General features: G+C 39.6%; 3 protein-coding genes across 3 annotated transcripts in view; 2 read left to right on the top strand and 1 right to left on the bottom strand.

The window, feature by feature from the left end:
• Positions 1-1,063: 1,063 nt before the first annotated feature.
• lhb (luteinizing hormone subunit beta) lies at positions 1,064-3,603 on the bottom strand. Its single transcript, XM_087849993.1, has 3 exons — positions 3,519-3,603; positions 3,049-3,167; positions 1,064-1,297 (listed from the first exon to the last, which is right to left on the bottom strand). Exons 1-3 carry the CDS (start codon positions 3,601-3,603, stop codon positions 1,064-1,066), a joined length of 438 nt encoding a protein of 145 aa, XP_087706119.1.
• Positions 3,604-5,549: 1,946 nt separating this feature from the next.
• Positions 5,550-7,739, top strand: cox20 (cytochrome c oxidase assembly factor COX20). The gene is made up of 4 exons (XM_087849992.1): positions 5,550-5,695; positions 6,393-6,507; positions 6,976-7,039; positions 7,175-7,739. Exons 1-4 carry the CDS (start codon positions 5,663-5,665, stop codon positions 7,317-7,319), a joined length of 357 nt encoding a protein of 118 aa, XP_087706118.1. The 5' UTR covers positions 5,550-5,662; the 3' UTR covers positions 7,320-7,739.
• A 5,350-nt stretch (positions 7,740-13,089) lies between these two features.
• si:ch211-132e22.4 (uncharacterized) overlaps positions 13,090-16,960 on the top strand; it is a 3,886-nt gene continuing 15 nt past the window's right edge. Inside the window, exons 1-2 of the mRNA XM_006783952.2 lie at positions 13,090-13,285; positions 16,251-16,960. The exon at positions 16,251-16,960 is cut by the window's right edge and continues 15 nt beyond it. Of these exons, the coding sequence (XP_006784015.2) occupies positions 13,090-13,285; positions 16,251-16,960 (906 nt within the window). The remainder of the gene's footprint in view (positions 13,286-16,250) is intronic.

Genomic DNA, 16,960 nt, shown 5'->3' with positions numbered 1-16,960 from the left:
GCAACGGAGCTCTTACAGGCAAAGACCATACAAGTAGATGTACATGGTGCACCACCCATCCACTTAATCATCCAGAACACCAAATCCTGATTAACTGACACAGACAAACCTTTTGGAATGAACTTCTGGATCCTGTGTTTAAATGTGCACATCGCATCATTTACTGTGAGCCAGCTCAACCGTCTTCAATGTAGTTTTCTCGCCTACTTTAATGTCCAATTAAAGTAGATGAAATCCAATTAGAGTCGCAAATTAGAGTTGCAAAGGCTGACTGTAATCGGATCCACAGTTTATGAAGTGAATGCATCATGTCACACCAGTAAGACTTGAAACTAGCAACGGGACATAAATTCTTCATAAACTGTTGAATTAGGTTATATATCACTTTACAGAAAGAACTGTTTTCCATGTAAATTTTACACAGATGTCATTTTGAATCTCTGCTGGCCTTAAGATATGAGGAAAGTTAAAGTTACTCCAGCTGTGGCGTCAATTTGTAGGTTGTGTATCCTTTGAGGTGTTAATGGGGTTATTGAAAATGTGTATATGTGCGTATGTGTATATACGTATGTATGGATAGATAGAAACATATATGTATATATATATATAAAAAAAATAAAATAAAAAAAAAGAATAATAATAAAAAAAAAAAATACACATGACATATAATGTAATTGCAAGGAGGTATTTCTGTAGTCTATAGATTTCTAGATAGTAGAAAAGGGGTGGGATTAAATAAGCTTATGCTTCTTCCTGCTCCTTTTTGAACATGAAAGTTATTTGTAGTTGTGGTTGCTCGTTTTCTTTTTGTTTTGCTTTGTTTATTTGTCTCTTTTAATTCTATGTTGTTGTACTTTTTTAACATGTTCAAAATAAAGATTCAATCAATCAATCAATTTTCAGACGTCAGGCGTCAATTACCTTTTATGTTTTTTTAAGACACTGTTTGAGAGAAATATTCATCATGTGTTTATTTTGATAGCAGAAACATAATTTTTTTTGTAATTACTGGTTGATTCTAAACAACAGGGCAGCTTCCGTATGCTCTGTATAATGTGTTATTTTAGTAGTAGAAAGGGATGTCATTCATGCAGAAGTCAGGTTGCAGGCTCTCAAAGGTGCAGTCAGATGTGTCCATGGCACAGCGACCGCAGTGGCAACTCAAAGCCACAGGGTAGGTGACGATCGGGTCTACACCAGGTGGGCAGTCGGGAAGCTCAAATGTTTTATAGTACAGGTCCCGGTATGTGCACACATGCTGGTACACATTGCTGAATGGTATCTTGATGACAGGGTCCTAAAGGGAGGGGAAATGAAAACAGTGTCCTTACAAAAATGTTGTTATAACACTACAGAAGCAACTGTAAACAAGAAATTCACCTAAAATGTTAAATGAAGTTTCAAAGTCCTGGTTTTAGTCATAAAGTCTTACTGTTAAACTGCTGTGCATCACAGTGAGGGAAAGTTGATGCTTTCAATGAACCATGTGCCAACACAGTGCAGGGGAGCTACCTAAACGCTACTCCCACAGAGGTTGATTATCTTGTTAATAGTGTTACATCTTCAGTGCGTTCAAGTCTGCATACTGTGCTCCTCACATTTAGAACTAATGGACTCCCTGGTATAACTCACAAATTCACCATAAAGTCTTAAATGTACTTTTGGTTCTGAGGGATTTTTAAAAGTAGAAAGGGAGGCAGAGCCTTCAGCTTTCGGGGCCCTCTTCTGTGCAACCAGAGTCAGACACACTCTCTACTTTTAAGGTTTAAACCTTTTGGGGTTTTTTCATAAAGCATATAGTTGGGCTGGATCAGGTGACTGAATCCTCCCTTAGTTACACTACAACAGGTCTAGCCTGCTGGAGGCTTCCCATGATGTGGTTTTATTGGCTTTATTTTCTTATGCTCTACTCTGCTTTTATTATTTATTATTAATCTTTTCCACAGTGTGTCTTTTTTCCTGTCTTCCTCCCCTCACCCCAAACCAGTCACAGCAGATGGCTGTCCCTCCCTGAGCCTGGAACTCCTGGAGTTTTATTCCTGTTAAAAGGGAGTTCTTCCTCCCCACTGTCACTAAGTGCTTGCTCTAAGGGGGGGTCATCTAATTGGTGGAATTTTGTCTGTATTATTATTGGGTTTTTGCCTTATGATATAAAGCACCTTGGGGTGACTGTTGTTGTGATTTGTTGCTATATAAATTAAATAGAATTGAAATTTAATATATTCCTTTACTTTTGCTGAGAAACCAAAAAGTTTTTAGTATCTGTGACACAGATACAGGTGAAATACACTGGCTTTCTTCCCAGTTTAGTCACTTACATGTTTATAATAAAGGTCTGGAGTCACATGACAAATATACTAGACACACAGCTTGACTTTACTGCAAACAGCAGCTGGCAGCATGTTTGTGACTTCATGAATACTTAAACTTAACCTTCCTGATTTCACCACAATAAAACCCACAGACACATCAATTGAAATTGAAAATAGCTTGAAGCGGCAGCTAACACATTCTTAATAGCACGTATTTTTTTTAAACCACAGATTATGCAGTTATACAGGTATTCGTTTTTGCTGACTGATAAGCTTTAGAGGCACCATCACTGACTTGCTCAGAATATTTTCCCAATTTGTATACGCATGAAGTGGAAGTTTTGCATAATGTGTATCAGTGCATAGCATGTGGACTGTAACACCAGTCAGTATAGGTGGTGTCTGTAACCAGCGGCTGAAAATGTAGAAAAAAGAAAAGAGTCTGATATTAATATGTGGTAACACTTGTAAGTACCCTGTACTTTCTGGGGTGCACGTTATGTTATGGAGTGACTACGGTGCAAGTACCCTACACTTGCAATTTGTAGCATGTTTCATTGTTTCTTGCAAAAACCTGACTTGTTGCCTTCAAGATGCACATAAGTACAGAACACTTGTGCCTTATTTGCAGGTCGGGTTATAAAGTGTTACCTCATATGTTTTTGTAAAAAATCAAATAAGCCCTGATTGTATTATTATTGGTTATTTTTGGTTTTTGGGCCATGAACCACATTACCTTGGTGATGCAGTGTCCACTGCAGATGGTTGTCTCCACTGGATGACAGCTGGGACAGCCCTCCTTCTCCAGAGACACTGTCTGGTTGATGAGCTGACAGGACGGCAGCTGGAAGGCCGCTGATGGTGGAATAAGTTTTTATTTGGTTCCAAAAACAAAAGCCTAAAACTTGTTACAGATTTTGATGTTTGTGATGTTTGTGGTAATACAGGATATTATGTAGCTTTTAAATTTGTTTTTATGTACAAAACTGGAACAACACAACTGGAACACAACCATTAATTCTATATTTTTGTTTGTTTGTTTTCTATTATTATACATTTCCTTTATAAAAGCCTTTCACACATATAAATATATATTATCAGCATTTTTAATATAAGAATGACAGAATCCTCCGCCTTTTTCACAATATTTCCAATAACATCTTAGATCAATATAAGCTTCCTACAATAATCATACAGTTCTCTTACCTGCAGGAGATAAGATGAAAGTTGAAGCTCCAACAAACAAACTCAACATCAGTGCAAGGAGCATTCTGCTAATCTGTGCCATCATTCTGTAGGCGTCAAGTTGCATTAGTTAGTCACTTAGTTAATTATTCCTTAAGACTTTTCAGCTAGCAAACATAATGATGGGGGGAATTGTACAAAAGAATTTTTAGACTATATTGGGTGTAATTCTAGTTTCAGTGAGAAAATTAAAAGGTATTGTCCCTTTATTGTGTTCATGTTTCAGATTAAATAAAGAATAAGCCTTTAATTGGGTGTTACACCACTATCCCCGGTGTAAATCTGTGTCACTAACATATCTATACATAAGTAAAACATAAAATATATGCACAGAAATCATTAATAACTCATCTAATATCTATTAATTAGGTCAGCATATACTGCAAAAACGCCAGCTTTTCTATTAACAATTTCAATTTCTTGAGCTCCGTATTTATAATACTGGAGCTGGAAAACAGAATAAAGTTTTAAAGTTAATAATATAGATATGTAAATATCTATATAGCCCTCCACATTTAAACAGCATTCATATAAATCATCTGTCTGCTAGTAAGAGCAGCATGTCTTACCTCTCCGGTGGCTGCAGGCAGTGTCTGGAGGTAAGCTGCCCAGCTTTATAAAGGACACAGGAGTCAAGTATCTAGTACCAAACAAACTCGTATAGGATGTCAGTGTTAATCCCGACTACCTGTTTTTATTAGAAGGATAAAACATTAAACTTTTTTTTACTCACAAGCTGGCAGCAGTATAATTTTAAGAGGAAAAATGATTTTTAAAACCTTTTTTGACACAGAAGCACCAAAAATTTAAATGGTTTTCACCCAGTTCTAAACATGCAGTCTTCGCTTTAACCATTAAAAATAAAAGTCGGTTCAGAGAATGCTTAAAAATCTGTTCAAATATTTTTTATAATATATTTGACACAAACTTTAAACAATGTTTTACACTGTTTATTAGTCTACACCTCTTCTTTCTAGTCATTCCCCCTGTTATAGGTACAGTGCTCAAGTCTTTAATCTTCCTCTTTCATTTTTGTGATATTCAATCAGACTCCTAAAGTGATGTAACGATAGAAAAAATAATTACCAACAAAACAGGATGACTGCTAATCTGTTGCGGATGTAGTGAAATAACCTTGTTTTTAAATGGGGGATCATTGTGACATGCAGGCTTCCTGTTTGATGTTGTTTAATGGAAACGTTTACCCTGTCACATCCCGTCAGGATTAATGTTTGTGATAGGTTAGGATGACACAGCAGTGTGACTTCAGTTTCCTTTTCATTTAACTAATTAACCATTTATTTACTGTATCCATTTTCTATAACACATAAAACAAGGCAGCGCAGTCTGTATTTAGAACAAATTGTCTTCAACCAGTTTACTGGAGTTTTTTCCTTAAAGCAAATAGGTACATCTACAAGCTGAAAAGTGATTGCAAATGTCTCTGTCCTTTGTTTATTTTTTATTTTTTTTTAGGTCTTATATCTCTGCTTATATTGGCAAATAGCCTGTAGTAAACACTACTGCAATCATTTTTTGGCAGTCAGTTTTATATATCTTTCATTTATCAGGGAAAAAATTCAAAAAATTGGCAAAAAGGGCAACAGAAATTGTAAATAATAATAATAATAATAATAATAATAATAATAATAATAATAATAATAATAATAATAATAATAATAATAATTATTATTATTATTATTATTATTATTATTATAAAACAAATAACATCACAGTTCTATAAGCATATTTTAAGTGACCGAAAAGGCCTGGGTTGATTACAATGTAGGCACAATAATGAAGAGTCATAAAGATACTTGCTAAACATGTCATTACTGACTTTTTATATCTAACCCCTTTATAAATCCTGTTCACTACTAAGTAGCGATATTAGACGTGAAAAACACAGAAAAACAGGAAATCACTTTTTTGCAGACGCCGGAACCACTCATCTTTAGTACGTTTGAGTCGGCGACTCATAGGGAACGGACCATTCGAAAGGTACTACGCATGCGCACAGAGGCAATGTTGTTACGAAAGTGATTATATGTTTTTAATATAAATTGAACTTGCACGTTGAAGAAGAACACAAATACGGCGGCTATATGGCAGGAGAAGATGGGGAGAATCAGACCAAGGTGAGAACTCGAAGGGACTCGATGGAATCGCGGCGGAAAAGCATTGGTGTTTGCAGAAGGTCAACATCAGCCGATTTCATTTAGCTTATTTAATTTGAACTGTAGGAGAAAATGAGGAAATTATAAGTCAACAACGAGCTCAATTCGAGTAATGACAACATGGCCGAACGTTTAAATTAAGCAGCAGTTAAAGAGGACAGCTGGATGATACATAACCTTCGTGAGACAAGACGCTTCAGACAAGACCCGATTTGGAAATTTGGTGCTTAAAGATTAACTTTAAGTAGCAGACATGAAACCAGCATCCCTGTTTGTGAGGCAACGATTTTCTTAAACAGTATGGCAATCCGAAAACTTCGGCTTACGGATTATTGACCCTATTATTCAATATTTCTGTAAAACGACTGTCTGTGTTCACGACAACACATTTAAATAAATAAAACAATGGACTGTGTGTTGTGTGATTGCACATTAACGTGCAATAAACTGTAAAGATATTCTTTTTGGCATCATTGGATTTCTATCCAGTGTGGGAAAAATGTTGTAGGTGCCCGTTGGTCATCATGAACATCTGATTATTTCCTAACTGACAAACACAGTGTTCACACAACATTGTAAAGCATTTATAGACAAAGATGGAATTCGTTTTTGGAAGGAATTAAGATCAATGTGTATGTCTTTACTGTCTGTTCTTCAGGGTCTGAGGCTGCTGGGGATCCTGGATGTCCAGAACACTCCTTGTGCCAGGGAGGCCATCCTGCATGGAGCTGGGGGCTCAGTAGCTGCTGGGCTGCTTTATTTTCTGGCTACTAGTGAGTCTTGAGTCTGAAATGTCTCTGAATTTACTGCTTGCTTGTTTTTATTACTGTCACTCAAATGTTAAAGTAAAGCTACTTTTGGATGCTCCCTTGCCACAAGAGGTCGCTACAGCAGGTAACTGTAGTCAACAGGGTTTATAAAGGAGATATGCATAAAATAAAGAAAGGATGTGTTTTATAATTATAAAAATAACAGTTTAAATACAGGCAATCATTTTTTTGGCAAATAACGTAAATCACCTTTTGGCACAACATGCAATACCCTTCCTGACGCAGCATCAGAGGGGACGTGTGTCACGGTTCGCATGTGGAGTAATTCACTATAATTTTCTTGTGCAGTTCATCATGCAAATCCAAAACCTCTTGATGTATCCAAACCTTAGTACACATTTTATGGTAGTCCCTTTAAACAGAAATGCAAGTAAACAAAAGTTATCTGACACGTTTTCTTGTTTTCCTCAGGTCGGGTGAAGAGGTCTTTTGATGTGGGATTTGCGGGTTTTATGGTCACAACACTCGGGTCCTGGTAGGTCTTAAGGACACAATTTTTCTTCAGTGCCTTTTACGTTTTAGTTAGAATAAACATTTCTGTCTCACCTGTCTAGCTTGTTTACTACTTTGTTGTGTAACTGGAATGCTCCTGTTTCTTCCCACTGTCAAGGTTTTATTGCAGGATGAACAATGCTAAGCTCCGTGTGCAGCAGAGGCTGATACAGGAAGGCATCAAAAACAAGGTCGTGTATGAAGGAACTGTTATGGACCCCACAAAAAAAGGCAAAGCAGAAGCACCTTCAGGCCCCTCGTGACCTCTAGCTCTTTTCCTCTCGGAGGACAAAAGAGAATGCAGCTAGGCTAAACAGACTTAACTGAGTTTCTCTGAATTGATGGACAACATTATTAGAAACATTTTGTGGATGTTTTTCTGCGTTGGATTGTTAAGGAGCTTCTTCTCTGTTATTGAAATTCCTTCATAATCTGAAAGCGACAAAGCAAGTTAGTTTCATGTTCCAGTCCCTGACATGATGAGTTTGACTCATTTTCACTGTATCCTAATGCTAAACTAATAAAAGAACTACTGATTTTGTTTTATTTGTTTTAAAACGATGATCAGGTTAAGTTATTAATGGGGTTTTCTACACATCAGCCTCTACATAATGTAAAATGAAAACTGCTAGTGTGAATCTGTTTTATGTTATTAAAGCAACAAAATCAGAAATGAATGAAAATCAGGATGTACTGAAGTCTTTTCAGTGTTTATCTGAATGTGCTGACTAAAGCGTCTGTGGGAGAAAGTACAGAGCAGCAGGATTTGTGACTCAGTCTTTAAATTCACTGTAACCCTGAAGGTTTGATGATTTAATATGTAACAGTTACATGCTTTCAAAATTAGGATTAAAATTAAAAACCAAAACAAAAGCCTCGTATAGAAATTGTAATTGATGTTTTTTTTATTATAAACTTTTCTGTGATTCAACTATTAATAAAATTACTGTGAGCCTTAAATTTAGGTTTAGCTTACATTTTGAGTCTGTTACCAGGGTAACAGTTTCTGTGATCCTATCTTACTGGCAGGTTTTCTTTAATAAACAGAACTTCTTCTCCAGCTGCAACTGAACCAGCTGACCGAGGCTCTTTTTCATTTCTTCGGTCACAAAGTTGCCATTTTGATATTAATTTGTTACTTTTGTTTGTTTAGTTTGCATCAGGCTGTCAGCCTCTTACTGTAGTGATCACGTATGTATGAAATTGTAAGTCCTTCTCAAGTTACAGCTGAATTCAACTCAAGAATCACATGGAAAATTTGGTTGACTCCTGCTTTATTTATAGAGGTAAATTAAGTGCAGATAAATGCTGACTGAGTGGAGAATGCTGATTACGATGACTCATTTTCCCTTGTGTATTATTTAAAGAAGGAGTCAGCACAGAGACTACAAGCCCATTACCATCAATGGAGCGCGAGTGGAGAGGGTGCAGTCCTTCAAGTATCTTGGTGTCCACATCTCCTCAGACCTGACATGGTCTGCCCACATTCAGGTCCAGACCAAAAAGGCTAGGCAGCGCCTGTGTCACCTACGACAACTGAGGAAGTTCAGGATCTCTCAGGATTTTCTATACAGGCGCTGTGGAGAGCATCCTGACACAGAACATGACATCGTGGTTTGGGAACGGCTGCGTGAAGGACCAAAAAGCTCTCCAGAGAGTGATCCGTACAGCAGAACGCTGCTGCAAGATTGCTCTCCCCCCGCTTCAGGACACCTGCATCAGGAGATGCCGGACTAGAGCAGCGCAGATACTGAAGGACCCGTCCCATCCTGGCAACAAACTGTTCCAACTTCTGCAATCTGGCAGAAGGTTCCGCATCATCCGGGCAAGGACAGAGAGACTCAAGAGGAGCTTCTATCCCCAAGCCATCCGGGCCCTAAACACACACACCCGCCCTCTCACATCATCTATAATTGACTGAGACAGGACTCTCTTCCAGACACTCTAAACCCAGGCACAATGTACATTTCAAATTCCTTTAATTTTAAATATGTTTATATTGTCTATTCTGTAAAATAGTCAGATGTCTATTCATATTAATGTACAGAATTCACCTGCTTGCTGCTACTACTGCACATTCACCCAATGTATATACTATATATATAATGTTCTTACTCTATACCCTCCACTCCCATTTTTGCACATGTCGAGGAGTGTGTCAGGTTACATTTCACTGTGTGTTATACTTGTATAACTATCCATGTGATAAGTAAAGAACCTTGAACCTTATTTGTTTCTATGGGGCTCATAGTCCACACTCAAACACAATTATTTGCCCTTTACAGCTGAATTAAAGCTGAGGTTCTGCAAACTGATCAGTTTTTCTGGAAATTTCTAGTTAGAGTTTTTTTTAAACCTGCTCTCTGGAATATAGCCCCAGATCCTAGCTGGATAAATGTGTTTGCTACATGTTCAAGTGGTTTCATATTCTTGGCACACTGTTGTAAAATGTTGGCTAGCAAGTGTCTGTCTGTCCTTCCTGTTTGTAGTACTGCAGGCCATTGTAGGTTCATTCTAATATCAAAACGGGCTCTTTAAAAAATATTCAGTATGTTTTACGACACATATTACACTATTTCAAATGTTTTTGGTGCCAGAAAATGTTAGTATGCCCTCCTGTATGAAGTCAGCTTGCTTTTTTGTCCTTAGTGAGTTCCTGGTAGCAGCTACAGGACATGCAACAGGAGTGTAAAAGTAGTTTTATATCTCAGCTGCCTTAAAAAGGGGAAACTGGAAAATGAAATCTAAAACATTGTGCAGAAGAAGTAAGATATGCAAGGCTGCATCAAACAGATCAGATTAAGAAGGGAAACATTGTTCAGTCCAGGTTCCTGTTCAGCTCCTGTATATTTTACACTGATGCACAATGTACAAAGAATTTCTGCTCACATTCTTCATTTACATTTTTTCTCCTGCGTAGTCACATAAAGTAAAAACCTTTATCAGGTTGTGTAGTTAATACTAATCGAATGAACATGAGATTCCATTTATTGTTATTTAGCGCATGTGAAAAGTTTTGTTTTACAGTGGGGCAAAAAAGTATTTAGTCAGCCACCGATTGTGCAAGTTCCCCCACTTAAAATGATGACAGAGGTCAGTAATTTGCACCAGAGGTACACTTCAACTGTGAGAGACAGAATGTGAAAAAAAAATCCATAAATTCACATGGTAGGATTTGTAAAGAATTTATTCGTAAATCAGGGTGGAAAATAAGTATTTGGTCACCTCAAACAAGGAAAATCCCTGGCTCTCACAGACCTGTAACGTCTTCTGTAAGAAGCTTTTCTGTCCCCCACTCGTTACCTGTATGAATGGCACCTGTTTGACCTCATCATCTGTATAAAAGACACCTGTCCACAGCCTCAACCAGTCAGACTCCAAACTCCGCCATGGCCAAGACCAAAGAGCTTTCGAAGGACACCAGGAAAAGAATTGTAGACCTGCACCAGACTGGGAAGAGTGAATCTACAATAGGCAAGCAGCTTGGTGTGAAAAAATCAACTGTGGGAGCAATCATCAGAAAATGGAAGACATACAAGACCACTGATAATCTCCCTCGATCTGGGGCTCCACGCAAGACCTCATCCCGTGGGGTCAAAATGACCATGAGAACGGTGAGCAAAGATCCCAGAACCACACGGGGGGACCTGGTGAATGACCTGCAGAGAGCTGGGACCAAAGTAACAAAGGTCACCATCAGTAACACACTACAACGGCAGGGAATCAAATCCCGCAGTGCCAGACGTGTTCCGCTGCTGAAGCCAGTGCATGTCCAGGCCCGTCTGAAGTTTGCCAGAGAGCACATGGATGATACAGCAGAGGATTGGGAGAATGTCATGTGGTCAGATGAAACCAAAGTAGAACTTTTTGGTATAAACTCAACTCGTCGTGTTTGGAGGAAGAAGAATACTGAGTTGCATCCCAAGAACACCATACCTACTGTGGAGCATGGGGGTGGAAACATCATGCTATGGGGCTGTTTTTCTGCCAATGGGACAGGACGACTGATCCGTGTTAAGGACAGAATGAATGGGGCCAAGTATCGTGAGATTTTGAGCCAAAACCTCCTTCCATCAGTGAGAACTTTGAAGATGAAACGAGGCTGGGTCTTCCAACATGACAATGATCCAAAACACACCGCCCGGGCAACAAAGGAGTGGCTCCGTAAGAAGCATTTGAAAGTCCTGGAGTGGCCTAGCCAGTCTCCAGACCTCAACCCCATAGAAAATCTGTGGCGGGAGTTGAAAGTCCGTGTTGCTCGGCGACAGCCCCAAAACATCACTGCTCTTGAGAAGATCTGCATGGAGGAATGGGCCAAAATACCAGCTACTGTGTGTGCAAACCTGGTAAAGACCTATAGTAAACGTTTGACCTCTGTTATTGCCAACAAAGGTTATGTTACAAAGTATTGAGTTGTATTTTTGTTATTGACCAAATACTTATTTTCCACCCTGATTTACGAATAAATTCTTTACAAATCCTACCATGTGAATTCATGGATTTTTTTTTTTTTTTCACATTCTGTCTCTCACAGTTGAAGTGTACCTCTGGTGCAAATTACTGACCTCTGTCATCATTTTAAGTGGGGGAACTTGCACAATCGGTGGGTGACTAAATACTTTTTTGCCCCACTGTAGGTCTTCTATCAGATCAGTTTTAGAAAGAGAAAACTCATTATTTACCACTTTAGCAGGTTAATAATTTGTTCTGTCTGATCACTTTTGACCAGATTATAGCCCTGAGCCTTAGAACTTCAAAGAAAAAGACAAAAACAACAAAAAGAACATTTAGAAAAACAAAGCAGAAAATATGGCAGACAAACAACAACAAAAAAAACAACAACTACCATTTTAGGAATTACAGTATTTAATAAAAAACTGAATAATTTGAGGGTTTTTTTGTTTGTTTTTGTTGCGTTTCCTGTTTTTTGGTCTGTTTTGCCCCTGTGAGTCATATATTTGATATAAAACAAACAGCTCTTTAATGCAAATAATCCTTCTGGGTAAAAAAATAAAATCTAAGCTCCTCCCTTTAGAAATAAAAAATAGTGTGACACAAACATACAGAAATAAAGTTTACATACAGGCTGTTGAATTATACTGATATCAGTTTTTAATGCAAATCTTCTCATCCTGCTGTGTCACAGACACGAACACCAGCAGAGGAGGCTGAACACATCCACGCCTCATTCAAAGCAGCTTTCTGAGCTCTGTTGAGATCATGAGGCTCAGCACAGCAGCAATAAACAGCTTTGTAAAAGTTCCATGACACGTAGATTCACAAGAAGACTTAATACCAGACATGTTACTCAGACACACGGTGTCTGACATTTTAAGACGGAATATTTGAACAGTTTTTGAATTTTATCTGGGAAAAAGGCTGGGATCACACCTGAAGTGGTTTTGACGCATGGCAGTAAACACGACATACACCACAGGTAGGACATGAAGAAAGTTATTAAAAATGATAAAAAATACAGTCTAATACAGTTTCTCTGAATTCAGGACATTTTTAGGATGCACCATTTAGTTCCATTATAATCTAAAAAACCGGGTAACTCTCACTCAGACGTTCTGGGTGGACAAGCAGCACTGCAGGGAAGCAGAAAATTATGTAAATGTGGGGATGAATTGTCTCGTAAACGATCTCTAAACTTAACTCGCTTCTCTGCTGCTGTCATGTTGGTATGTTCTGTCAGTTTGATGACAAATATATATTTATTTGACATATATTTATTAAAAAAGGAAATGTGCTTATATTGAAATAGAGTTCAGAGGTCTCATATTAAATTAAATGGGAGCTCAGTGCATAGTTTAGACAGAATCGTGGATAGCTAAGCGCTGTTATTCGTCTATATTGAGGTTTGTGTTTAAGGGCTCACATGTACATATCTGATGTGTTTATCTGGCACATTAAAAATGATTTTGTCCTTGTGTTTTTGCATGCTGCAGTAGGTGGTCACTACAGCCTGCTGCCTTCACAGCATCACCTCTTTGATCATCTAAACAGCTGAGAGCTGCTGTGCAGCCTCTTATGGCTGACAACAACATGGTGACAACAGCTGTCCCTGACCTCCTCAGTCTCACTCCTAATGTCATTGCTGATGTCACTGATAACACCACCACACCTGCCAATGTCCACTTTGCCAAAGTGATGAATTGGCTGACCTTCAGCCTTGGGCTGCCCGCCATTGGACTCGCTCTTTACATCCTCAAGAATCTCTCCAAAGGTTTGTCTTCTCTGTGTTTAAATATGTCTTGTGATTAGAGTACAGCCTTTCAGAGCTAAAGATGCAGAGGTTTGAGTTAGACATTTTGGCTAAAGCTGAGACAAAGTTGGCACTAGCAGTGTGTGCTGCACAGGATGTGTTTTTTTGTTTTGTTTCATTCTTGGGATTTTATCACTGTGCATCACTTTAACCCCCACTTCTAACTGCTTGTCACCACTGAACACCTTTTTTTAACTGTGGCTAATGGAAACCAAAGAAAATAGCCCCCTGGATCTAACATGAATTGTCTTTGATTACTTTTACCTCAAAAACTGTGCAGATGACAGCTTCTGGGCACCTCCTGCTGGACACTAGGAGGCTGTAAAGATTTCATGTCTTGCTTCCAGCAGTTATAAATTTACACACAAGGTTACAGCTAAATGTAGACAATACAAATTCGTTTCTTCACCCTGAATATATAGCCACTATTATAAATCTACTGAGCCACTAAACAGATAAACCAAAGACAGTGGAGACGATTGTATCATATCATCAAAGAGGGATAAGGAGGCTGAAAATAGTGACATTTGTCTTCAGGAATGCAGTGTATGCTCCCGATAGGTTGATATCACAGCTAATGTGATGGCAGCAGCAGAATACACTGATCTAAATGGGACTTCTTACTGATGGCACCGAAAAGGTGCTAGATCTGAAACAAAATTCAACACAGACACATGGAGATAAACTCTGGGTCTCTGGCATCATAAGAGCCTGGCTGATAACCTTCAGGAATACTTCTTGTACCAGAAACCTTCAAACTGTTAGGTGTAGAACACGTGCCTCACAGAATGTAAAAAGAAATGAGAAGAAAAGCAACGAGCCACTGAACCACAGCAAAGGAATCGTAGGCACAGATAAGTAGTGGCTCTTAACACACTTTAAACAATTAGCCCAAATTACTGGTGACTGTGGTCTACGACATGCACATTCAGTGGAGAAGGGGTGATTAAATGCTGCCTCCTAAAAGTAGCCATCTTTGCAGAAAACAAGACTTTCAGACAGGCTGTTAAAGCACAAATACGATGAATGTGATATTTTGCGCTGTGGCGCATACATTTAGAGAGGAGGCGTTAAACCTTGTTTAAGCCTGCTGACGGCTAACTGTTATCAGATGTCCACAGGCAAAGTTTTGTTTAAGCTACTCAGCCTGTGCATCTGTTTCAAATAACTATGTATTTTTTTCATTGGGATGAATTTGATAAACTATTTGAAGATCATCTGAAATTACAAAGAAATCTATGCTTATAACAGCAAACATCAATCTTCTTTTCCCTTCGTTCCCCAATGACCTTGGCCACGTCTCATAAGTAATCTGAAGCTATACAGTAAAATACAAGAAAGCAATGTGAACCCTTTTGAACAAAAATATCCACCATCATAAACTCAAACAGAGATAGTGTGCTCAGACACTTCAACTGAAATTTTGCAATAGCATGACAACAAAGTCATATCTGGATGGACGTAAAACCAGTCAAACGCCCCAAGATCTCAGCAGTCCAGTGAAGATGGAGATTGAACAGATTTCACTGTAGCACAAGAGATGTCATTTTCCCCTTAGTGGCAAGAGGTTCTGGTATGGAGGGCGATGCTGAGGCACCAAAACTGGGAGAGACACACTAACATCCCAGCAGCTCAATTTATTTGGATCTGTCTAGCCTAGGGGTGGGCAATCTCAGTCCACGAGAGCCGGTGTCCCTGCAGGTTTTAGATGTGTCCTCGAACCAACACAACTGATTTAAATGGCTAAATTAGCTCCTCAACATGTCTTGTAGTTCTCCAGAGGACTGGTAATGAACTAATCATGTGATTCAGGTGTGTTGACCCAAGGTCAGACCTAAAACCTGCAGGGACACCGGCCCTCATGGACTGAGATTGCCTAGACTCTAGCCTTTCCTAACCACTCGGGTTTAGCATGCTGTTTTTCTAGGAAGTTGAATAAGGACAAAAACTGGAAGTACAGTATGCACTAGAAAGACTTAAAAAGACCCCTCACTGGAGGGGAATCTGTTGGTAATACCTGTTGTTAGAACCAAACATGGTGAAGCAGTTTTATGCTTCTTAGTGCCGGAATTTTGTACCCAAGCATTGCTGCACACCATGTTCTTCCTTGCATGGAAACAGTATTCACTGATGGCTGTGGCCTCTTTCAGTTGGATCACGTGTCCCATCACAAAGCAAAAATGGTTCCGGAATGATATGAGGTGTTGACTTAGCCTCCAAATTTCAAAGGTCCCAATCCAATCGAGTATCTGTGGGATGTGCTGGACAAACGGTCGCCAACCCCCTCCCCCCATTCGGGGCGACCGTGGTTCAGGTGGTTGGGAAGCTTATCTGTAACCGGAAGGTTGCCAGTTCGATCCCCCAGCTCTCTCTGTCCTGGTCGTTGTGTCCTTGGACAAGTCACTTTACCCTACTGGTGTTGGCCAGAGGGGCCGATGGCGCGATATGGCAGCCTCACTTCTGTCAGTCTGCCCCAGGGCAGCTGTGGCTACAACTGTGGTTTGCCTGCACCGGTGTGTGAATGTGAGAGTGGGTGCCTAGAAAAGCGCTACATAAATGCAATCTATTATTATTATCTCGCAAGTTAAGGAATCTGTTGCTGCTAACGTCTTGGTTCCAGATACCACAGCACACCTTTAGGTGTCTAGTTGAGTCCATGCCTCAACAGGTCAAAGTCGTTTTAGCAGCAAAAGGGGGACCAACACAATATTAGACACGTGGCCATAATGTCATGCCTGGTAAATGTATAACTGTTAAGCCAACAGCTAGTGATCAGGGACTTCTGTTGGATCAGCAAATAATGGATAAGCACCTGTTTCTAACAACATGTCATCATCATGATAGGTTTTAGTATTTCCTGAGTACAAGTGAAGTATTTAATAGCAATAGTTCAGCAATTAATTTAATTTCTGTGTTTGTTTTCCAGGTGGGAATAAAGTTCCCATGCACGTCATCTTCCTCCTGGTTTCTGACATCATCAGTTTCTTCGGACGTCCTGATGTGAGTCAGAAAGTGGACAGCGGGTCCACGTTCTCTGCCAATCCCACCGACTTCATCTTATATTTTGGTGTCGTCTCCAATATCACCCTCATGCTGTTCATAGCTCAGGAGCGCCATCTCCAGGTGGCCTACCCGCAGTGCCTTGCCTGCTGCACCAGTATCAGGAGGCATCCCGTAGTGGCCTTGGTGGCATGGGCTGCTCCATTCGCCATCCTGGCTCTCGCTGTGCTACAGTACAACTTCTGGTTCGCTGTGGCTCTCCTTGCTCCTTTCCCCTTTCTCCTCTTCTTTGCTGTGGACTCATGGAGGGCTCTGAATTGCTCCAGATCTAATCCTTCATCACCAGAGAGGAAAAGGACAGTGGTGGGTATCAGTGCAATCTGGGCCAACTACACTGTCCTCTATGTCCCTTTCATCCTCAACCTCCTTCTTGAAGCTCTGTCCTTGACAGAGGTGGTGAGATATCTGGGCCTAGTGTCTCACCTGCTGCTCTACCTCAGCCCTCTGGTGGACCCTTTCATCTATATATTCATGAATAAGGGTCCCAAAGAGGTGCTGCAGGCACTGCCCTGCTGCCAAAGGTGTAGTCAGAAAGAAAACATGACACCCACAGTGAACACTGTGTCTGAGACAGTA

Source organism: Neolamprologus brichardi, chromosome 13 (genome assembly GCF_056152115.1).
Source record: "Neolamprologus brichardi isolate AB-2024 chromosome 13, ASM5615211v1, whole genome shotgun sequence".
Classification (NCBI taxonomy): domain Eukaryota; kingdom Metazoa; phylum Chordata; class Actinopteri; order Cichliformes; family Cichlidae; genus Neolamprologus; species Neolamprologus brichardi.
Note: the sequence above shows the minus strand (reverse complement) of the source record. Positions and strands in the feature narration are given on the sequence as shown.